At 37.7% G+C, this 23,786-nt stretch overlaps 1 protein-coding gene across 1 annotated transcript; it reads right to left on the reverse strand.

The window, feature by feature from the left end:
- Positions 1 to 16,203: 16,203 nt before the first annotated feature.
- LOC128186699 (uncharacterized) lies at positions 16,204 to 23,556 on the reverse strand. Its single transcript, XM_052856541.1, has 4 exons — positions 23,426 to 23,556; positions 22,139 to 23,073; positions 16,614 to 21,907; positions 16,204 to 16,261 (listed from the first exon to the last, which is right to left on the reverse strand). The coding sequence occupies exons 2-3, from the start codon at positions 22,967 to 22,969 to the stop codon at positions 16,814 to 16,816; spliced, it is 5,925 nt and encodes a 1,974-aa protein (XP_052712501.1). The 5' UTR covers positions 22,970 to 23,073; positions 23,426 to 23,556; the 3' UTR covers positions 16,204 to 16,261; positions 16,614 to 16,813.
- Between the last annotated feature and the right edge of the window lie 230 nt (positions 23,557 to 23,786).

Raw genomic sequence — 23,786 nt, forward strand, 5'->3', positions numbered from 1 at the left:
CTAGTCAACATCAAGTTGTTAGGTAACGGAAACATGCAGCATATCATGATGACTGGATTCAAACAAAATTGACAGTGATATCATGTTCGTTAAATATAGAGAATTTTTATTTAAAGTTAAATGCTTCGTGTATCTTTTTCTATTATACCATTCACTATAAACTATAAAATTATTTTAAATAATAATGAATAATAAATCGTGAAAGAATTCATAATTCAAACATGCGATTTACGCATATGCATATTGATAATATTATCGTCTTAGATTTATTATTCTAATAAATCCTCCAAAACAAGTTTTATAAGACCCCTTTCCGCTTGCAGAACAAACTATTTAGGGAATGACAATATCTCGAATGAACTTAATGAAAGCGTTGTAGCATTAAATCCAGACGACATTAAATGTCAATAAACCATCATCTTTCAAGTAGCTGGGGGCGTAGAGTTTATTGCCGCTGTTTAGTCAAAGGATGTTACAATGTACGCATTTTGACAGAAGTTTTAAATTTAATTTAATGGAACAGAATATATCTTGCTATTAAAATACTAGACGTTACCTAAATTGCAAATTTTGGAGTGAAATGAACATTCCCCACAAAAAGCAGCTTCCATGGAATCAGAGCGCGAGGATTTAAAACATGATGCACTTCCAGCATTGTATCCAAAGCCAGCGCAGAGATGATCCTTTGAACACGCAGTCGTACATAGTTCTTTACTGTAGTCTAGTAAAACCAAGTAGTAACTTTGTGTTTTTCGGTACGATCCATGGTCTTTGAAGGTTATGGTACAGCCTGTACGAATAATTATTTCATTTTAAATACGTTTTGAAAAGAACAGTCTATGTAACATTTCTGAAGAACATTTAAAAAAAAGGCATGATACAGAGCTACAATAACGTACTTGTTAAAATTTTTTAAAATCATGAAAATAAAGGAATCCATTGTATAAGGTTTAACATTGATTTTAATTCTGTATCTTTATCGAGGGCTGTTCGTCATACAGCAATTAATCAACTTCAAAAATGTCTACGACAAACAAGCCTTTCAAAAAACAACCAACCAAGAGACCAACAAGTCTTGACGGTCACATGTATACTTAGCTCGTGGATGGACTGTCCATGTCTGCCAAGTCTTTTAATAATCATTTTGGAGTCTACACCCAAATATGATCGAGACTTAGCTTTTATCCTTGCCTTTATTATAACCTTGCACAACTTGTTGCGCAGAGGATATAGCTTTGCTGCTAAGGGTGTGTGTTTGTATGTAAAACACTGCCGACTATTTATGCCAGTGCCAAGGTGGCATTTAAGCACCCGCATAAGATGCATTTTCGTAAAAACCCATGCATACCAAATGATAGACCATTGTCTAGAGAGTATATATTAATCATTTTTGTTTTAAGAAATTAATATTCCATAGGAAAATAAAAATTCCTAGAGGAAAAACAATTTTCTGCAGGAAATATTGAAAATCCTACAGTATTTTTTAAATACGTTTTGAAAAGAACAGTCTATGTAACATTTCTGAAGAACATTTAAAAAAAAGGCATGATACAGAGCTACAATAACGTACTTGTTAAAATTTTTTAAAATCATGAAAATAAAGGAATCCATTGTATAAGGTTTAACATTGATTTTAATTCTGTATCTTTATCGAGGGCTGTTCGTCATACAGCAATTAATCAACTTCAAAAATGTCTACGACAAAATTAATATTCCATAGGAAAATAAAAATTCCTAGAGGAAAAACAATTTTCTGCAGGAAATATTGAAAATCCTACAGTATTTTTTAAATACGTTTTGAAAAGAACAGTCTATGTAACATTTCTGAAGAACATTTAAAAAAAAGGCATGATACAGAGCTACAATAACGTACTTGTTAAAATTTTTTAAAATCATGAAAATAAAGGAATCCATTGTATAAGGTTTAACATTGATTTTAATTCTGTATCTTTATCGAGGGCTGTTCGTCATACAGCAATTAATCAACTTCAAAAATGTCTACGACAAACAAGCCTTTCAAAAAACAACCAACCAAGAGACCAACAAGTCTTGACGGTCACATGTATACTTAGCTCGTGGATGGACTGTCCATGTCTGCCAAGTCTTTTAATAATCATTTTGGAGTCTACACCCAAATATGATCGAGACTTAGCTTTTATCCTTGCCTTTATTATAACCTTGCACAACTTGTTGCGCAGAGGATATAGCTTTGCTGCTAAGGGTGTGTGTTTGTTTGTATGTAAAACACTGCCGACTATTTATGCCAGTGCCAAGGTGGCATTTAAGCACCCGCATAAGATGCATTTTCGTAAAAACCCATGCATACCAAATGATAGACCATTGTCTAGAGAGTATATATTAATCATTTTTGTTTTAAGAAATTAATATTCCATAGGAAAATAAAAATTCCTAGAGGAAAAACAATTTTCTGCAGGAAATATTGAAAATCCTACAGTATTTTTTAAAAATCATAAAGCAAATATATTTTCTTAAAGAGAAAAGGATGTCCTTTAGGGGGTGCGTCTTTTTACCCCAATGAATCCCAATGATACTTAATGATACGTAATGAATTTCGAAATACCCTTAATGATAAGATCATGACACACACTGAGGTTCTAAGCAATGTTTGTAAAAGTGAGAACTTTCAGTGTTTCTCCATATGTATTTAGATATTAACGTTAACCAGACACAACTTTTGCACAGACATTCGGATGGACAAGGTGATTCCTATAACCCCAAACCCTCCCCCAAATAACTTTGTTGGGGGGGGGGGTAAATTATGTGCTTTAAAAAATTATTGGGGTTCATCAAAGTGTCATTGGGGCTTATTTAGGTATCATTACAGCTAAAATACGGTATCATTGGTAAGTTAATGTTTATCGGAGACTGGTTGGGATAATTTGTTCATTAAGTACATGTAATCTTGTATAAATGGTATATATTTCTGTATCATTTGAAAAATTAAAAATTAATCGGTGAATGAATCATTCAACAGAGCTCATTTCAAGTTTATTGTGATTCGTTGAGGGTATCAACGAAATTTGGTAGGGGTATCAATGGGTTCACTGGGAAATCAATCGGTGAAAAAACGCCGCGTAAGTAAAATTTTAATCATTTGTGTAACATGTTGGTACATACATGTAAAATTCATTCAGTGTATCAATTATTAACATACTTAGTATCACTAGGGTATTTCAAGGTTCGCTGAGGTATCATTGGGGTTCATTGAGATATCGTTGGGGTTCATTAGGTTAAAATATGCATAGGAATTTGATTCAGTCCGGTAGTTGTTTTTTTTTTTATAGGAAATCAAGATTTCCCATTAAATTTTATAATCCTGTAGGAATTTTGTTCAAATCCTATCGGAATTTAAATTCCCATAGAAAGTTAATTTTTGGTTGGAAATTTCAAATATCATATAGGAATATCGTTTTTCCGATGGGAAAAATTATTTTCCTGTAGAATTTTATTTTTTAAAGGTAAAAATCTCACATGACAGGTGAGATTCCTTAACAACAAAGTGGGTTAAAAACTCTTTAAGCAAACTCTTTATGGTCTATCATATGGCATATCTAAATTTTAGCTTAGATGGGGACATGCCACCTTGGCACTGGCATAATTATCAGGAACAGGGTGGATACACATGTATCTATTTTAAAAAAAAAACCTTCGAATGCATGTTTACCAAACTTTGTACATGTAATTTAAAATATATATCGAATTTAACTTTAAACCTGATTTGCGAAATGTTACCCCAGCCTTCTCTCTCTTTGACTCATGTTATCACTGAATTTATAAATATAAGAATTTGATATATAAACTAGAAAAAATGGTAATCAATCTGCATATTGGTTTGAGATTTCAAAGGGACATAGACACGATTTAATCTCTTAATTTTCTAATTTTATTAAATTAGTTGTAATGTCTTGAATGGTTAATATAGGTATTTCAATGCTTCGTCAAAATTTGAAAGTCAAATATTGAGTTACAGGCACAATGCATTTGAAATTCTTTGTTTTATAAACAAAACTCGAATTTTGTTATATGATCAGTAAACGTATAATCAGTTTATCTTGTCACTATAATGGTAATTACATTACATTACATTATTTGTAAACAAATATTAGACTCGCTGATAACTTAAGAACGAATCGTTACCACTGTATCTCGCTTATAACATTTTGTCAATCATTTAAGAATGCACATGTGATCCATTTTACCCATAAAATTAAAAACATTTTTATTATCTCAAATCGGAACCAAGTTCCTTAAAAAAGAGTTTTGCATAATGCATGTTTAAAGTTTATTAAATACTGGTATGGCTATACTAATTCAAAAATAGCACTTACCCTCAGATACATAAAGCAAGGTAAAATATAACAATACGATAATCCTGCAACTCATGTTGAACGATCTTCCGCTATCAACGCATTGCTCTGTATACAACCGGAGAAACTCCTATGTATCATTCAAATGAAAGATAGATATCAATATATATTTTGATAACATAAATCTTTTGTTTGAATTATTACTTTGCATATATTATTCAGTCAAGAAGTTTGGAATAATTTTAAAAAGCCATCTTATAATCCTTTATAAGATTCCTATGTCCTGTGCTACTCAAGTTGTTTAGCTATTATGAGGCAACGTAAAAGCTGCCTTTTGTAGAATGATGTCGTCTTTTTGTAGATTTTCATTTAAACGTCCATAGAATAGTTCAGGTATAATGATGTTCTTTATTTCCTTTGCATGCCTCATTATAATAATTAGGGTCCCGCTCTGCGGGAGATCTATACTGATCAACCTGTCCGTCCGTCTATCCGTCCGCTTCTCCAGAGCATATCTTCTCTTCTCTTGACCCAATCTGTAGTATATTTTATCCACAGAATGCATTTGGGTAAAATTACCATAAACCATTTTCTAAGTTTAAGGATAAGATCAGGGCAGAATTATATAACAAGAGGCCAATGCCCAATAGGCCTTAATGGTCACCTGAGTAGTATATTACACAAACTTGTCGAGGAGTCTCATATATTCATTTAATTGGGTTTTATTCTCGAATAGAAAAATTATAAATATGTAATGACGACCACCTCCCTGTCTGAAATCTTTCAAAAGGAACTATGAAACCCATAATTTTAGCGAAAAAATTTAAGATCTGGTCTACAAAGTCATGAATTCAGTTTTCCCTTCAGGTGTGTGGGAGTAAAGAAGATAATTTTTAAACATTATATGCATTAATTCCTAAACATCCATTTTTGCCTTGCCCTAGAGTCAAAACTTATACTCCAGGGGACATGAAATTAAAATTTTAGTAGATGACTTCGTGGTAAACATAATTTTGAAGTCAGTTTTTTTAAACAGATGTGCGAGAATAAAGAAAAAGATTTTAAAACATTATATGCATTAACACTATATTGCCCCCCCCCCTTCCATGCCCTGAACCCCTGACCCTTGGGCCATGAATTTCAGCAGTAAGTGGACATTAAGTGGACATGTATTCCGTTTTTGGCCACATGTTTTGGAGTAAAGAAGATTTTTAAAGATTTTAATACATTTTTACTATATGGCCATATTAGTCCCACTCTAGAGCCTGAACCCCTGACACAGGGGTCATGAATTTCACAATTTTAATAGAGGGCTTTATGGAGAACATAATCATGCATTTAGTTTTTAACAAATATATATGGGAGTAGAGAAGATTTTCTAAGATTTAATACATTTTTTCTATATGGCCTTATTGGTCCTACCCTAGAGCCAGAACCCCTGTCACAGGGGTCATTAATTTAACGATTTTGGTCGAGGGCTTCATGGAATCATACTCGTGCATTTAGTTTTTAACAAATACATATATGGGAGTAGAGAAGAAGAGGGCTTCATGGACATTATAACCATGCAACCAGTTTTTTCCTCACATGTGTGGGAGTCGAATAGCAGATTTTTGAAAATTTTGCTTTTTTGCATTATTTGTTCCCAATTGTCGTGACCCGGGGTGGTAGAGCCACGAATTTCACAATTAAGATTCCTCTTGCCAGAGAGATGTTTCACACCAAAAATGGTAACATACTTCACTCACAGTGTCTGTGGTCGGAGGGTGTGCGGTGATTTTGAAGAAATTTGTAGGTCAAGGGTTCAGCGCAGTGTAGTTAAGAGGGCCAATAAAAATATCGGCGAATAAAAAATGAAATATAAATAAAAACATGAATACGTAAGTTCAACGGGCATGTCCTTTTTTAAAATCAATAACGGCCGCTCAAATGCAATACATTCCTGAAACAAATAATTATATAATAGTACAAAATTTTATGTGCATAGTGGTCACGTGATACGGCACGCAATTGCATGGTTCAAGCAGATATATTTGGTTTTAAGGTCATATAAAAATGTCACTATTGCAACGGCATATTAATGTCAGATTCACAACTGAATTATAAAAAAAATTGATTTTACATCGTAGATTCTGAAAAATAATGCGAACTTTCAAAGATACGATTATTTGTCAGGAGAAACCAAAATTATAATGCATATGTTCATTTAATAATTTTACAAGGATCTTGGAAGTTTTTGAATTACATTGCTTATTTAAAATTCACATGTAAACGTTTGTCATGATCAGATAAGTGAATACACTTGCAACTGAATGATTTATAAAGGTGCCCAACTTTAAGATATACGATATGTTATTCAGAACTGAGGTTGCCTCATTATACGATGCATGTTATATGTATAATTATTACAAATTTAAAATAAGACTACATAGGTAGCATTTTACTAATAATAATGTTGATAAAAATATTCATTTATAATTCTCCGTTAATCTATGACATTTATTTTTCTTCACTAAAAAACTGCACGATAGCCTTCAATGACTTAACTTTATGCGTCATTTTGAAGCATATGAAGTCATATTTTGTAGTACAGTGAGAAAGACCTCTCGCTTATTTTTCAGTGTTAACGATATGACGGACATCGAAATTGTATGTAAAAGCATTTGTTGATTTTAATCAAAAGATTAGTGTAAATTAATTTGTTAATAAATGAATAAATAAGAACAGTTGATGTTTGTAATATATCGTGATGTCATAATGCACATTTCCCGTACTTTTTGTCAGATGGAATTTATTGACAGCCTTAACTGTGCTTCGAGGTCATATCAGACCACGAAAAAGTCCTTTTTTAGATCATATTTACTTTCCACGTAGCCTATTTGGCTCAAACTTCACACCAAGAGAGCTTTTGAGTAAAGGGTGTGTAGTGACCTTAAAAGAATTTTTAAGGCAAAATGTGAAGGATATAGCAGAGTTATATGAAAAATCCTAGTCGGGAGCATATCTTCACGCCCTTTGCTCATACTTCACCAATATGGTGCCTTTCATCAAAGGATGTAGTGACCTTGTATGATGTTTGTAGGTCAAGTGTCAAGGTCATATCCGATCACACAAATTTATTTCTTTACTAGCAATAAATATTCCCCACTTAGCCTTATTTGGCTAATACAGCTCTTTGGTAAATGGCATGCAGTGATCTCGAACCAAGTCAATGTGAAGGTCACATCGGATCTTTTTATCAGTCTTAGACTGTATATTGTTTCCCATTTGCTCAATCTTGCTCAGATTGGAAAAATGCCTGTATGTAAAGGGTAATGAGATTGAATTAGAAGTACTATGCTAGCAGGAAGACTTACGTTTTAGATTAAGGTCAAATTTAAGTTAAAGGTCAAAGCAAAATTTTTTGAAATTCTTTCCATCCTTATGTCCATAAATTAAGCAGGGCCCTTGAATTGGTCACTATCTCAATCTTTTCTAGTTTTATTTTAAACAATATTTTAAGTCTGCACAGACTGTACGTATTTAGGTAATGATATTGTAAATACGATTTATTTTTCTATTCAGTTTTACATTCTCTGCCTACGAAATTGAAAATCGGTTGGGGACTTACACACTTTAACTTTCCTGATGACTGAAATGTAAGACGTGTGAAGTTTTTGACCGGTAAAATGTTGAAACCTGCACAGCCTTCCTATGTAGAACTCGGTAGAGACAACCTAAAACACTGTCAAGCTGTGGTTAATTTTCTTATTTCTCGCACAGGTATTACAAACCTGTATTTAGTTTTTCGTTGCTTTCATCTATGATTAAGACGAACGTGCAAAAGATGTTATAGTTCGAACTAAAGTCATGCATTGTTACAGGTGTTATATTCAAAATAAATTTTGAAATTCACTGCCCATGCCATGGGACGGAAGTTAAGGTTTTCTTGGGGGGGGGGGGGGGGTTTAAATTTGACCATATTTTGAACATGTCACCTGGCGACATTACGATAATTCGTAAATCAAATTTGTTTTATCTTAAAAATCTACTTTAATATCTTATATATTGGCATCTTCGCTATCCAAGGGTTTTTGGGCCGAGTTTTACTTAGGTCGTAATTTTTTTTGACGTTAACGAAGATTTCATGGTCGGATTTACGTGCGTGTAGATATCGTTTTACTAAAGGTCGTAACCACCACGTAAACGTAGGAACTGGTGAAAATTCCCCAGTAGCTTACGTCTGAAACTCTTCACAAGGAGATTAAAAAGTGTATATTGCAACGGATGCTGTGCATGCCCGATGCTACTTCCGTGTTCCTCTGCCAAATGGAGACTGTCAAATGAAGAAGGAAGTAAGAAAGCTAAATTGGAATACTATGCGGATTCCACGAAGTTATCCATGGGAAGCTTTCCCCAGTGCTGACCACAGATTCAATAACAAACAAGCACGTAAGGTAGGCTACATCTTAATATGTACATGGTTAAATGAGTGTCGATATCGCACCCAAATTCATCGGGAAAAATCACAATCATATTATTCGTAACTGATCAAACGGTTGTAATTTATTTCATTTGGAAACTGCTTAAACTTATTAAATATACAATATTTAACAAAAATAACAACAATGATAATTAGAAGTATCCACTTTTCATTAAATATATGTTTACATGCTGCAATATTTAAAAATATATGTACTTTCAACATGTCAATAGTCAACACATAATTTGTATCCCTTATTTCACTATTACATGTACGTATGAGTGAGAAAATGACAATAACAAACCATGAGCCATCTCAAAAATCATTAAACGAAATACAACGTCAAAGCAGAGCAACACGGACCTCCAAATAGATAGAGGTAGGATCAGGTGCCTAGGAGGAGTGAGCATCCTCTGCTGACCGGTCACACCCGTCATGTGATCTTTGTCGTAATCGGGGAAAAAAATCGGAAAAGTCCGCTGACAATTTGATGATTAATTATGGTCTAACAATTACTAGTAGTATGAAAAACGTCAGTCAGCGTCCGACCCATCGGAAGATTGTATTTGCTTACAAGGTCGTTGTATCGACCATAGAACTTACGAAAAGATGACATCAAGCGAGACTGTTGATAGTTCTGTTTTATCAACTTGTTTGACAGTAGCTTGCTTCGTCTTAGAAACTGTTAATACGAAGAGCATGCCCTTGCTTATTGAATCAACTCAGAGACAAAAACACCATATGCAGGTGTTGAAGGTATATTGGTACAAGAAAGGAAAGTTGACTTTAGAAAAATTGAAGCCATCGCGTTATCATAATGTTTTGTTGTTAGGTAACCATCAATGTCCAGTAAAATATCCAAATATGAAACAGATGACGCAGGCTCTGTGGTATCTTTTTTTCATTGTTAGGTAAAAGTCTCTAGAGCTTGTTAAAAACATTTTTTAAAAGTAGGTCTACATGTACATTTTAATACCAAGACAGACTTCAATAAAATACATGTAAAAAGGTTTTGTATTATATGTCCTTAACATAAATATATCAAATTCAAATTAATGAAAATTGATAAAGATTTTCAGAAAAAATCCCATCGGACTATAGTCCAATCCACACTTTGCAAAAGTTGTTTCCCTTTGCGGGGTCAACCCAAAGGTCAGTGAGAAAAAAAAACTATTTCCTTCTTTATCCAACCACGTATTTGGGCGTCCTGTGATGAAATCCTTTGGAATTTAATTTATTCCTTCGACATGTGTGTTTCCCCATTTTGGGGCAATCAAAATACAGAAAAGAAACGAATTTTTTATGTCAAATGACAAAGATATAAACCTTTAAACTTCAAAGACTATTGTGAGAAATCAATGGGGTTTTCCCCAAAGATGGCGACCAAGGGACATAACTTTTGTAAAGTGTGGATTGGTCTATTATATTGCATACTTGAAAATTGGCATGGATACTATCATTTTATGCAAGTAGCTGTATTGAGTGTCAGTTTAAATTTTCCTAAAAATTATAATTTTAAATTTCATCTGAATTGTTTAAAAGGTAAATGAAGCATCTCCTTGCATCCGACTTGTGGAGGGAGCGAAGAAAAGAGTTCAGAAGGTGCGATCCTAATTAAACAAGCATTCTGAGAGTATTGCAAAAGCAATACACGTCCCCTACCGGTTTGTATTATTCTACGAAAGCTTCCAAGCACACAACTATTTCAGAACTATTGTAAACGAGATGTCATGCTTTAACCAGAGATAAAAGAACAGACTCTGAGGAAATTAAAACTATAACGTTATAGTTGATATAGAAGTTAAATACAAAGTCGGTAAAATAATACTCTTTATTTTATCTCATGTAATTTCGCCAAGTCCATTAGGTAATCGCCGGTAAAAATTTGTGAAAACGATGCACTGTTATGCACAATATCAATTCTTACCGTCTTCTGTACCCCGAATCAAACCAAACAGTTAAACAGCCGAACCCGACAACGAACACGATTGTGATAATACAAAAAAAACCCTGCCGATTAAATTTACAACACAATGTATAACACTATTTTAAAGAATTTATTTGTTTGTTAGAAATCATAAAAGGAATGGTACAAGTAACGCACGATATTATTTTTAACTACACAGTGGCACTCGGAACTACTCGGATGTCTCGCGCACTCGACAATAACCTCGGACGTCATGCGATGGCATCCATAGCACGCTTTGAATGTTGGGAAAGGAACTACTTTTAACCTAGTTTCGGTTTCACTTTTACTTTTACCGAAGTCACAATAGGGTCGGAAAGTCTCGTTGTTATTATGGAGACCCCGCTAAAACTGATTCCATTAAGTTCCTGTTTGTTATGTGCGTCTTCTGCCAGAAGGCTACACTCATTTACAAAACAAAAGGCAATAAATGAGAACTATCAAAACACAGTGGAGGATTTCTTAGGTAATATTTTAATTATGAATTGAATTATGAATTGAACAGGTCCAGAATATTGAGAATAATATCTTGATTTAGCTGATAACTTGAATTACCAGGTAGATATAAAGCTTTTTAAGCTATTGGTAATTGCTAGATAAAACTACATATATAAAAAGCTATAGTAGTTAGGTTATTTAAGTTATATAGCTAAATCAAGAGATAGTACTGGACCTGTTGAATAGATATTGATTATTGTAGCTGGTTTGGTCATCGAATCAAAGAAATAAACTGCATTAATTTAAGGCAAAATCTTTTTATTTAGAAATTACACCCCCATGAAGGAGCCCATATTCTTCGTTTTAACGTTAACAAACTCATATAATTAAACGCTTAAGAGACTCCCTAAATCTTTTGGTATGAATACTTACGCCCTTATATAACCTTAATTACATGAATACAAAGAAATAAACAGCATTAGTCAAATGAAAAATCTTTTTATTAAGAAATTACATCCCCAGGAAAGAACCCATATTCTTCAGTTTAACGTTCAAAAATGGATATAGTTAAACGCTTAGTAGACCCCCAAAAACTTTTGGGATTAAGACTTACACCCTCATTTCTCCTTTACTACATAAATACGAAGAAATATTCAGCATTAGTTTCAGGAAAAATTCTTTCATTTAGAAATTATACCCCCCTGAGACAATCCATAATTTTCAATTTATTGAAAATCGGTATAGTTAATCACTTAAAAAACTCCCTAAATCTTTTGGGATCAATATTTGTTCCCTAATTTATCCTATATCACATCAATGCAAAGTAATAAACACCTTTACCTTTAGGAAAAATCCCTTTATTTCGAAATTAAACCCCCATCAGAAAACCCATAATTTTCATTTTATCATTGAAAAATCAGTATTGTTAACCACTAAGTAAACCCCCTTAATCTTAATAGATCAGTATTTATATCCTAATTTATCCTAAGTTACATTGATACAAAGAAGTGATGACCATTAGTTTAGAGGATAATCGTATTATTTTGAACTTACACCCCCTGTAGGAAAGCCATTGTTATGAATTTATCATTTAAAAATCTATATTCTTAATCACTTTGCTTTGGTATTTTTACCTTTTAATCAAATACATCATATCAGCTTTATTGATGATTACGAAATCTAATTCAGAGAGAAAGAGAGAGAGAGATCTTTGTTTGTAAGTGGTACAGTTCAATGACTATGTACGAGGGTTCGATTCCCTCCCTAGGCATAATGAAACAAGCTGGTGCAAAGCGGGCAGATAGCCTAGTGGCCCCGCATAGTCAGAGCTGTATACATAACGATAGAATTTATTGCTTCTAAAACATTCAAAGTGCTACTTAGAGAAAATGACACAGATAGCTATAAGAACAAGTGTTTTGTTTGATAAAAGTTAACAATTAGATTGAACATGTATCACCTATTTTCTGTTGATAGTGGGAATTGAACCCACTCCTTTTCCTGGGGGGTAACAGGAAATGTGCTCGAATACACCATATCAGCTTTATTGGTGATTATGTAATCTAATTAAGAGAGAGAGAGAGATATCTTTGTAAGTAGTTCAGTTTGATGACTATGTACGAGGGTTCGATTCCCTCCCTAATAGATATTGATTATTGTAGCTGGCTTGGTCATCGAATCGAATCAAATCTTTGATACTGATGAAGATTTTTCTTCAATGTTGGTTCTTCAACATAAGGACTGTAAACTATACAACGTTTATTAGTAATTACATAACAACCATACATTAATTTTATATATTCACTAATCAATGTCAGTAAATAATCAAAATCAGTATCTGAGACTTGACTCGATTTGATTACCAGCTACAGTAAGAACTCGTTCTCCTGACCAAGTCACTAAGTGTTACGATTCGTTTATTGTTCTCGTCAAACCATGTGCACAGAGATGCTGGGCGGAAGTTACATAATACACTAAGTTTTACCCGACCCAAAAATAGAAAAAATTGCCCATACAGAATTAATTACACAAAATTAATCATACATGCAATAGACAAATTGCAAATAAAGGTTATTTAAACATTTGAAGTTTTGAAGAAATTATAACATTTACAATTTATATTAATTGTTCAGTACATTTATAAACTTGACAACTGCTAAAAGTCAAATTAGTTTACTTCCAGCATAGCCCGGTAGTATGTGTTTGTATAAAAGTCACAGAACTGTCACATACACTATACAGTAGTACACACTTGCTGTTCAAGTACTGTATGTCACTACCACAGGCGCTTGTTTCAAACAGGAGGTCTATTAACTATACACAATAACAAGTACATATGATATTGTAATACAGACCCTTTTCATCATCAAGAAGTTATTATTAATATTATCATTAAGCAATATCAGATTGCCATTATTTAAAACTACTGGTAGATTCCACATTTTATTATCTGTTAAAATTGTCATCCTTAGGCCTTATGGCCTTCATGCATTTCTCACAAGATATATAAATAAGTCAAGGCGGGGCCACTAAGCAATTTACCCACTTTGCAACCAGCACTTGTATTTTGAAGCTTAGGGAAGGAATCAAACCTTCGTACCTTGACAAATGTTTCACTTCATATACATGTATATATATATTTAGCTTTGATTTTATAATTGCTTACCATTCTGAAACGATGTGAACCTCATCGACAACAACAGCACAGACTCTTTCTTGGTACAATTTACTCCGCAGAATTTTCCCAAAGTTCTTCTTTTCCACTAAAGTCTCAGGATGGGCATAAATCAAACAAAATTTACCATTCTTTATATCTTGTAAAGGAGCACTAAAAATTGCAAGATTCTCAACTTCCTCTGAATTTGAGTCATCTTCATCCTGTATACTGTAATTGGTTTGATTTTTAAGTTTTAGTAAGTCAATGATATAGGGCTTACAAGTTTCTTTAATACTCAATGATAAATGACAGCCAGAAATATATCAGCTTTTGAAAATGATAGTCTGAATGTATTTACTATGACCAATCTTTGATCAAAGCAAATAACTAAACTTTTGAAGTTAAAAACATGAAGTGTTCTGTTTAATTCAATTAAACGTCCAAACCAAATAATATAATGAATAGATAAACTGACTTTAAATATTTCTTAAGGGTAACCTCTTACATTACAACTTTTTCATGCACATATTAAAGGAAAAATAAATCCTTCATACAGCATGTCGGGTCCTGTTCAATCACTAGATCTAGCTACTTGGCTTGATTTACCTACATAGCTTTATTTACCTAACAGAAGTAGGTTTATTTAGCTACCTTTATGCAATTTTGCTCTTTTTAAAGTAACAGACAAAAAGTCGCAATGAACTGTCAACCTATATTTGTGTAGTGTAGATTTATAAAAGCAACCCAGAGCCAAAAAAAATCACTGCTTTTGAGCATGCAGTTTTAAAGAAAACATGCATTTCTATAGTTTGAGTAACTGTATGTGCAATGAGACATGGATAAGTGTGATTACTTTATATTGTGCAGAATTGTCACCAATTAATTCTTATGTTACCCAGAACTGTTCTTCTTTTTTATTCCATTAAGAAGTAGCTCTTTGGTAATACATAAACAATAATACATAGCCCCAAAACATTTAGAACTTTGAATGCATTTGTGCAAAAAGAGCAACATTTTAACTCCTAGCTTTTAGATCTGTTCACAGTTGAAAAATATAGCTTCACCCGAGTGCGACTTTAAGTACTTATGCCCAATTAAAACAAAAGTATGATTGAGTAGCTAAAAAAACCTACTTTAGGTAGGTAAATAAAGCTATGTAGGTAAATCAAGCTATGCAGCTAAATCTTGTGATTGTTCTGGACCTGCATATATTTGAGATAACTTATAAAACTATGAATAAATATCTTTAATGCATGAAGTTTTTTTCTGTATATCGTCTCAGGTATAATAATAACTATCGATATAGAAATTTATTAGGCTAATGTAAACTTGATAACTTTGGTTCATTGTACAACCAGTCTCTGGTACAAATCAACACCTACCTTTTGACCGCATCGAAGGTTTTAACATCTGTTCCTTCAATATTAGGATAACAGGCATTTATACCAAGTTTTGTTAGCGATCGAACTTGATCCTGCATGATAGAATTTAAAGGCGTGACTATCAAACTAATCATGGGTTGCTGTTTACCGAGTTTCCTCTGAAACAGGAAGGGAAGGAGCTGAAATATAATGCTTTTACCAAACCCAGTGGGTAAAACTGCCATTGTATCATGCCCCTCGTGTAATGATTTTAATGTCTGTATCTGTTTTTCCTTCAGTTCGAAGTTGATATTTACACATTCTTTTGCAAACTCCAGCGCTTCATCAAAATCACATTGTATACTGGATGCAGCCATCTTTACTCGTAAAACTACTGAGTAAAAAGGCAGTTTCCGGCGGAGAAATGCATCGATTCGATGCATATTCCTACACCAATCACATCCGAGGTTTGTATGGAGCGTAGCGGAATCAGCCGAGGATTGCCGATTGACACAGTGGCCTCGTTTATTCAATACACACCGAACCCGATAACGAACCCGATCATTAAAGAATTGGAATATAAAAAAATTAATTTTCTCGAAAATATGTCAACCAAACGCTATTAAAGTGTAAACTTGATCTGTAGTTTGACATTGTGAAGCTGTTCAGTAAGTTTCATAATATGTTTTACGGTGCTACCGTTCTCGCGAGCGCAGCGAGAATTACACATGCCTTGCATCAACTTATAGTTTTATTTAGGTATCAACGAACGTCAAAGAATTTTTGACAGAGTATTGCTCTACAATAAGTATGCCAAATGTACTGATTTTAATGGTTATGATACATACAGCGCAACCCCCTACCCCGAGATAGAGAGAGAGAGAGATTGATACCTTTTGCAGGTGCGTAATTTCCCACAATTAAATTTAATGGTCTGACTATATGCAATATCTACATAAGTGTTCTGCCCCAATAAAAGTCGGACTCACAAGTGTCGGTGAAATCAGTTTATTTGGGAGACAGATAACCGTCTCAGACGACGGTAAAAAGCTGTAACAAAAAAAATGTAACAATCAATGACTGGTACAGGTTTCCATACAAAAAATATTAGGACAGAGTTTGCAATTAGATTATGAAACCTTACACATATGATTTAAACAGTTGAATTCAGTCTATTCATATGATAAACAGCAAGTTAAAGTAAATTAATCAACTGCAACTCGAAATTAAATGACCAGAAATATGATGGACAAAATGGCGCCCCATACACCGAGCACATGGTAAACATAAAATACAAGATTTCAAGAATATGCATCGCTTAGCATTACTGACATGAAACATACAGATAATTCACATAAAAATATGTTGAAATAACCTAGTTTACAAATGTCAAAAGACTTACACTGTGGATTACAAGCCTCGATACAGAGAATCAGAGTTGTGCATACATCGAGTATGGCGCGGTTTTCCAACATAAAAAATTAAGTCGTACGACAAATCTTTCGTAACAAAAAATAAAATGTACACGAAACATGACACTCCCCGTCTGATATATAAAATTATATCACACAAGATTTGAATACAATTTAGTACAGAAAACATTCAGTTCTCCAATAATAAAATGAGTTCCGTCACTGGTCTGACGTAAGAGGTGGTCTTGCCGTCCTTACTGACACGTACTTCAACCTTGCGAACCAAGTTGTCCTTGCCAGGAAACGTTGCAGTAATGCGTCCAAGCGGCCAGTTGTTGCGATGGGTTTCGACATCCTTTAACAACACTATGTCACCAACACTAATGTTACGTTGACCATGATGCCACTTCTTACGCGCTTGCAAGGTATGCAGGTATTCCTTCTTCCATTTGTCCCAGAACATCTTGGCGAGGTGCTGTACTCTCTTCCACTGTACCTTGAAGAGGTCCTTAGCAGTTGTGTCGCATACAGCTTCGGTCGGTACATCCGTCTTCTGAGTAAGCAAAATGCTTGGGGTAGGAACAAAAGGCGAGTCTGGATCTGACGAAACGGCGGTAAGTGGGCGAGAATTTATGATCGCACTTGCCTCGGCCAGAAAGGTGGTAAGTACCTCGTGCGTAAGACCCTGTGCTGAATGATCCTTCAACATGTTGTCCAATATGCGCCGTGTCAACCCTATCATGCGCTCCCAAGCTCCACCCATATGGGATGCATGGGGCGGGTTGAAAATCCAGGTTGTTCCCCGAGAGTGCAGGAAATCCTTGACCTGACGATCTTCCACGTTGATTGCGTCGATCTGTAGAGGGTCGGTAGCGCCAACAAAGTTGGTTCCTCTGTCGGAACGGTACTCCTTTGCCTGTCCTCGTATGGCTGTAAAGCGCTTCAGGGCGTTGATGAAGGATGATGCGGACATCTCCTCTACTACCTCGACATGGACTGCGCGTGTCACCAGACATGTGAACAGTGCTGCCCATCGTTTGCCGTTGGCTGGAACTCCCCGAGTGCGACGAGTCACGACGTCCCAGGGCCCAAAGATATCTACTCCCACCGAAGTGAACGGTGGCTCTCCTGGCAGTATGCGGTCTGTAGGCAAGTCAGACATCTTCTGGGTTGCGAAGCTCCCACGTTGTCGCCGACAAGTAACACACTTGTGAATGAGGGACGAAACAAGGCGCTTGCAGCCGGTGACCCAGAACCCACAGGACCTGACCTTTCCCTCCGTAAAGTGGCGCCCTTGGTGTTGCACCAGTTGATGGTACTTGCGTACAAGTAAGGTCGCAATGTGATGCTTCCCCGGTATCAGTATAGGGTTCTTGCAGACAGTCGCATCGTTGAGATGTCTTAAGCGTCCACCAACTCTAACAATACCATCGTCGTCGAGGAACGGACTCAATGCAAGAATGCTGCTATTCTTCGGCAATGGTTGTTTGGACCTCAGACAGTAAATCTCCTCACAATAGACTTCTCTTTGCACTGTCTTGATAATGTAGTTTTCTGCTCTTTGAGAGTAGTCTATGGACTTCGGTAAAATCTGTGATTTACCTCCCTTTCTGCTTATGATGAATCGCTGGAGCAGGGCGATACCCTCGACCAATCTGTCCCAGCTGGAAAATCTCTCATATCTCTGAGTTCCAAGCATAGGTTCACACTCAGTCTTCAAACATACAGGTCTGACTTCTCTGTCTGACAGAGGTTCCTGTAGGGGAAACCCTTCTGCCTTGGTTTCGTCGTCAATGCGCTGCAGGTGAGTAGTTCCTCTAAGCCAAGCACACTCTCCAATGTCCTTAGGAACTACGCCTCTAGTGCCCTCGTCAGCAGGGTTGAGGTGTGTCGGCACAAAGTTCCACTGCGACGGCTCACTAAGGCTTCTGATTTTCTCGACCCTGTTGGAGACGTAAATAAAAAATCGTCTCTTATCATTGTGGATATACCCCAATACCACACGACTGTCGGAAAAATACTTCACCGAGTCGAACATTATGTCCATGTGATCCATGACTATCTGCGATATCTCAATGGCTAGAACAGCTGCACAAAGCTCTAAACGGGGTATGGTATGGCCTGATATTGGTGCCACTTTAGACTTCCCTAGTAGAAATCCAGTCATCGCAGAGCCATCTTCGTAGTACACCTTCATGTAAGAAACGGCAGCTATGGCTTTCTCTGACGCGTCCGCATATGTCCACAGTTCCTTTCTTACTGCCTTGCTAAGATGTACCACGGTTGTTCTGGGTATGTGGATCTTCTCCAACTCCTTCAGAGATGAACTCCACTCTTCCCAGCTTGCCAGAATATGGTCCGGCAGCGGCTCATCCCAGTCTGAGGTACAGGTCACTACGTCTCTAAGAATGAGTTTCCCGCTGATGATAACAGGTGAGAGAAAGCCTAATGGATCGAAGAGGCTGTTCACTGTCGACAGTACACCTCTGCGTGTTGTGGGCTTGTCATCAGTAGAGATGCGGAACTCGAACATATCACTCGACAAGTTCCATCGCATACCAAGACTCCGTTGCACGAGCTGGTCCTCATCAAGGTTCAGGTCGTAGATGTCCTGTGCTAAGTCTCGTGGCTCAAACGCCTTCATGACATCCGCGCTGTTTGATGCGAACTTGTGGAGCCTTAGGTTCCCGTATTGCTTCAATGCGTCCTGGGTTCTGCACATCAGGTCTACTGCTTCTTGGCTTGTTGAGCATGATGTCAGACCATCATCAACGTAGAAGTTCCTCTTGATGAACTCCTTGACATCAGGTCCATGGCTTTCCTCAGATAGTTCTGAGATCTTCCTGAGGCCCAGTGTCGCTATGGCCGGAGAAGGACTATTACCAAAAACGTGGACCTTCATTCGGAATTCTGTTAGTTCCGTTCCGATCTCGTTGTCCTTGTACCAAAGGAAGCTGAGAAAGTCTCTGTGCTCTTCTCTGACGGTGAAGCAGTGAAACATGTGCTGCACGTCTGCTACGACAGCAATCATCTCCTTCCTGAAACGAAGCAACACTCCAAGCAAGCTGTTGGTGAGGTTCGGGCCAGACAGCAGTTGGTCGTTCAAAGAGGTTCCCTTGAACTTCGCAGAGGAATCAAATACGCCCCGGATCTGGTGAGGTTTCTGAGGGTGGTAGACCCCGAAGAGAGGAAGAAACCATTGCTCCTGCGTTGACTTGGAAGTGGGTGCTTTCTCAGCATGATCGTTGTCGAACAGCTTTGTCATAAAGGTCGCAAAGTGTTCCTTCTTTACTGGATCTCTCTTGAGACTTGCGTCCAAGGCTCGTGCACGTCTCAATGCAACCTCATAGTTGTTTGGTAGTCGTAATCTTGGTTGGCGGAAGGGTAGGGGAGCTACCCACTTTCCATCCTCACCTATCAATAGTTCTTTGTTCATGATGTCCATAAACATCCTATCTTCCACTGATGATCCCACTTTGTTATCATCTGGTGTGCGTCTGAATAAGTGTTCATCAGATGAAGTGTCAGATACCCGTAATCTGTTTGTCACATCTCTGGTTGGAAGCTTCTCTCTCACGGATAAGTACTGGGCACATGGTTCAAGAATAGTTCCACGTCCGCTGTCCGTGATGAAGGTCTTGTACACATTCGCAGCTCTTGGTCTGTGTTGTCCAGACAAGCATGTGTCGCCGATGATCGTCCAACCAAGGGGTGACCTCTGTGCAAATGGTTCGTGGTCACGTCCTATGCGCTGCTCAAGAACATGGTGGATTTGAGGAAGGTCTCTTCCTATCAGCAACAGAATTTTTCTTGAAGCGTCAATGGGTAGGATGTCGCCGGCTATATCCCGCATGTGCTCGTGCTGAAGAGCAACGTCAGGTGTAGGGATCTCTTGGTAGTTGTTCGGTATTTCATCACACTCTAACGTGCACGGCAAGGGTAGTCTGGTCTCACCCCTGGCTGATTCAATATAGAGTCCTGAGGCAGTTCTCCCGAAGGTTGTCACTTGTCCAGAACATGACGTCATCAGGTAAGGTATTGTCTCTGTATTGATGTTCAGCAAGTCAAACAATTCCTTCTTAGCCAAGGTCTTGTTACTCTGGTCGTCAAGCATAGCATACAGAGAGACAGCTCTTCCATCATAGGTGACAGTCGCGGGAACAATTCTTGCACAAGATTTTCCCTTAAATTCCTTCCCTACTTCTGTGCAGTTGCTGTTTATGGTTGTGACGTGCTGTTCTTTTGTTACTTGCTGACGCCTAGGAGCCTCCTCCCCGCCATGAACTGATGAGGCCCTTCCAGTGGTAGGAGCTGGTGACGAATCAACATGGAGAGACGTAGTGTGGAACTCACTTCCGCATTCCTTGCACATGATGGCCTCTTTACAGTCTTGTTTCCTATGACTTGCGGAACAACACCGAAAACAGAGTCTGTGTTCACGGAGCAACTTCATACGTTCTTCAATAGGCTTGGCCTTAAACACTCGACAGTTATTGACACTGTGTTTAACACCCGGACCGGTGTGAATTATACACACATCAAGCTTCGGCTCGCTCAGATTTCCGGATCCTGTTGGTTGATACACTGTGGTTTTCTTCGTGTTCACTCTTCCCCTTGGAACGTTCATAGGCTGCTTTTCGTTGTGGTTAGCGTCAGTGTGATACGCAAAACTTGGGTCGTTTTTCACTCTGCTCATCTCCTTCATGAAGTCAACAAACACACCAAAGGGTGGAAACACAGTCTGATGTTCAAGCTTGTACTTCATGGCTCTGTTGGTCCATTTCTCCTGCAGGCCATACGGAAGTTTTGAAATGATGGGTCTAATCCCTGAGGATGAGTCTAGATAGGCCAACATTGCACTGTACTTCGGATCCTCCTTCAAAAACTTCATCTCCATAAGAATGTCTGACAGATCGTAAAGTTTTTGATGATCTCTGTTGCCAAGCTTTGGGAAACTCAACAGTTTGGCTCTTACGGATGCTTCCACATGTTCTGGTGCACCATAGCGCTCATCCAACCTTTCCCAAAGTCTTCTTAGTCCTCTTGAGATGTCGAAGATGTTGGATGTCCTCATGCTTGTTGCGTGCTTCTTAGATTCCGGACCTAAGTACTTGATAAGAAGGTCCATCTGCTCGGAGTCCAAGACTTGAAGCTCATTCACTACACACATAAAGCTGTGTTTCCAGGCACTGCATGATTCTGGTCTATCGTCAAAGTGAGTAAGTCTGGAGAATAGCAAGTCCTTCCTCAGGAGGAATCGGGTAACATCAGTTACTTGTGGTCCCTGATCAGTCACAAGTGGTGATAAGGGGTGTGAGGCAGCCACATACGGTTGTGCGACAGGCACGTGAGGGTGTGCGGTAGGCACGTGAGGGTGTGCGGCAGGCACATGAGGCTGCGCGGCAGGCATGGATGGCTGTGCGGCAGGCACGTGAGGTTGTGCGGCAGGCACGTGAGGTTGTGCGGCAGGCACGTGAGGTTGTGCGGCAGGCACGTAAGGTTGTGCGGCAGGCACGTGAGGTTGTGCGGCAGGCATGTGAAGTTGTGCAGCAGGCACGTAAGGCTGTGCGGCAGGCACATGAGGCTGTGCGGCAGGCACGTGAGGTTGTGCGGCAGGCACGTAAGGTTGTGCGGCAGGCACGTGAGGTTGTGCGGCAGGCACATAAGGCTGTGCGGCAGGCACGTTGGGCTGTGGGGCAGGCACATAAGGCTGTGCAGTAGGCACGTACGGCTGTGCGGCACGCACATAAGGCTGTGCAGTAGGCACGTACGGTTGTGCGACAGGCACGGACGGCTGTGTGTCAGGAACCAAAGGCTGTGCTGCAGGTACATAGGGTTGTGCATCCGGGTCAAGTTGAGTCGGATCGGAAGTACCGGTCAGTAGTCCTGGCGATGCAGAAGGTTGACGTGGAGTGGATTGATCCTGTCCTGGTTTAAAGTTGCTGACTTCGCCTAAGGAACTCGTTCGTCTCTTCATAGGTGACATCTGTATCATGGTCGATTCAAAGGCTTGACAATCAGCTTCAGCTTCTGCAGCCTCTCTCTCGAGATGTAGCATTTCCATTGCAGCATCGAGTTCCACTCGTTGTTTCCTGAGCTCCAATTCTCTGGCGGTGTATGCCATCCTAGCCTTTGCTCGGCTTACATCAGCCCTCTTCTTCGCTAAGATGTCGGCAAAGGAGTCCTCATCCTGATAGTACTCTTCCTGATACTCCTCTTCATCTTGTGTGACGTACTGCCTCTTGCCATCAGTCGTCTGTGATTCCCGGGCATCCTCTGTAGGGTCAGGAGTGACCTGGGTGCCCTCTGTTGAGTCGGGAGTGATCTGCTCTGCTGAGGTAGACATCCTAGTCTTTTTACTGTTCTGCCCCAATAAAAGTCGGACTCACAAGTGTCGGTGAAATCAGTTTATTTGGGAGACAGATAACCGTCTCAGACGACGGTAAAAAGCTGTAACAAAAAAAATGTAACAATCAATGACTGGTACAGGTTTCCATACAAAAAATATTAGGACAGAGTTTGCAATTAGATTATGAAACCTTACACATATGATTTAAACAGTTGAATTCAGTCTATTCATATGATAAACAGCAAGTTAAAGTAAATTAATCAACTGCAACTCGAAATTAAATGACCAGAAATATGATGGACAAAATGGCGCCCCATACACCGAGCACATGGTAAACATAAAATACAAGATTTCAAGAATATGCATCGCTTAGCATTACTGACATGAAACATACAGATAATTCACATAAAAATATGTTGAAATAACCTAGTTTACAAATGTCAAAAGACTTACACTGTGGATTACAAGCCTCGATACAGAGAATCAGAGTTGTGCATACATCGAGTATGGCGCGGTTTTCCAACATAAAAAATTAAGTCGTACGACAAATCTTTCGTAACAAAAAATAAAATGTACACGAAACATGACAATAAGTTTTTTCTAACTGATTCTTTTTTTTTCATTTTATTCCTTTTTATTTAGTTCAAAATGTCCTATTGTTTATTTCCTCCCTACCCATATACTTTACCTACCTACTGTACATGCATGCACAATTAGCTTTAAAATATTTTATTAGAAAAAGATTAAAAACAAATCATATGTCAATGAGGCAGATATCGCAGTCTATACTGAAATAGCCAGTACACTCATTACA

Source organism: Crassostrea angulata, chromosome 6, assembly GCF_025612915.1.
Source record: "Crassostrea angulata isolate pt1a10 chromosome 6, ASM2561291v2, whole genome shotgun sequence".
Taxonomy (NCBI): domain Eukaryota; kingdom Metazoa; phylum Mollusca; class Bivalvia; order Ostreida; family Ostreidae; genus Magallana; species Magallana angulata.

Excerpts from the sequence above, each read along its gene's own strand:
- LOC128186699 (XM_052856541.1), bottom strand. The coding sequence starts at position 22,969 with ATGTCTACCTCAGCAGAGCAGATCACTCCCGACTCAACAGAGGGCACC. Across the intron at positions 21,908-22,138 it reads TGCCTGCCGCACAACCTCAC|GGACCACAAGTAACTGATGT; the intron begins GTGCCTGCCGCA and ends GTGACTGATCAG.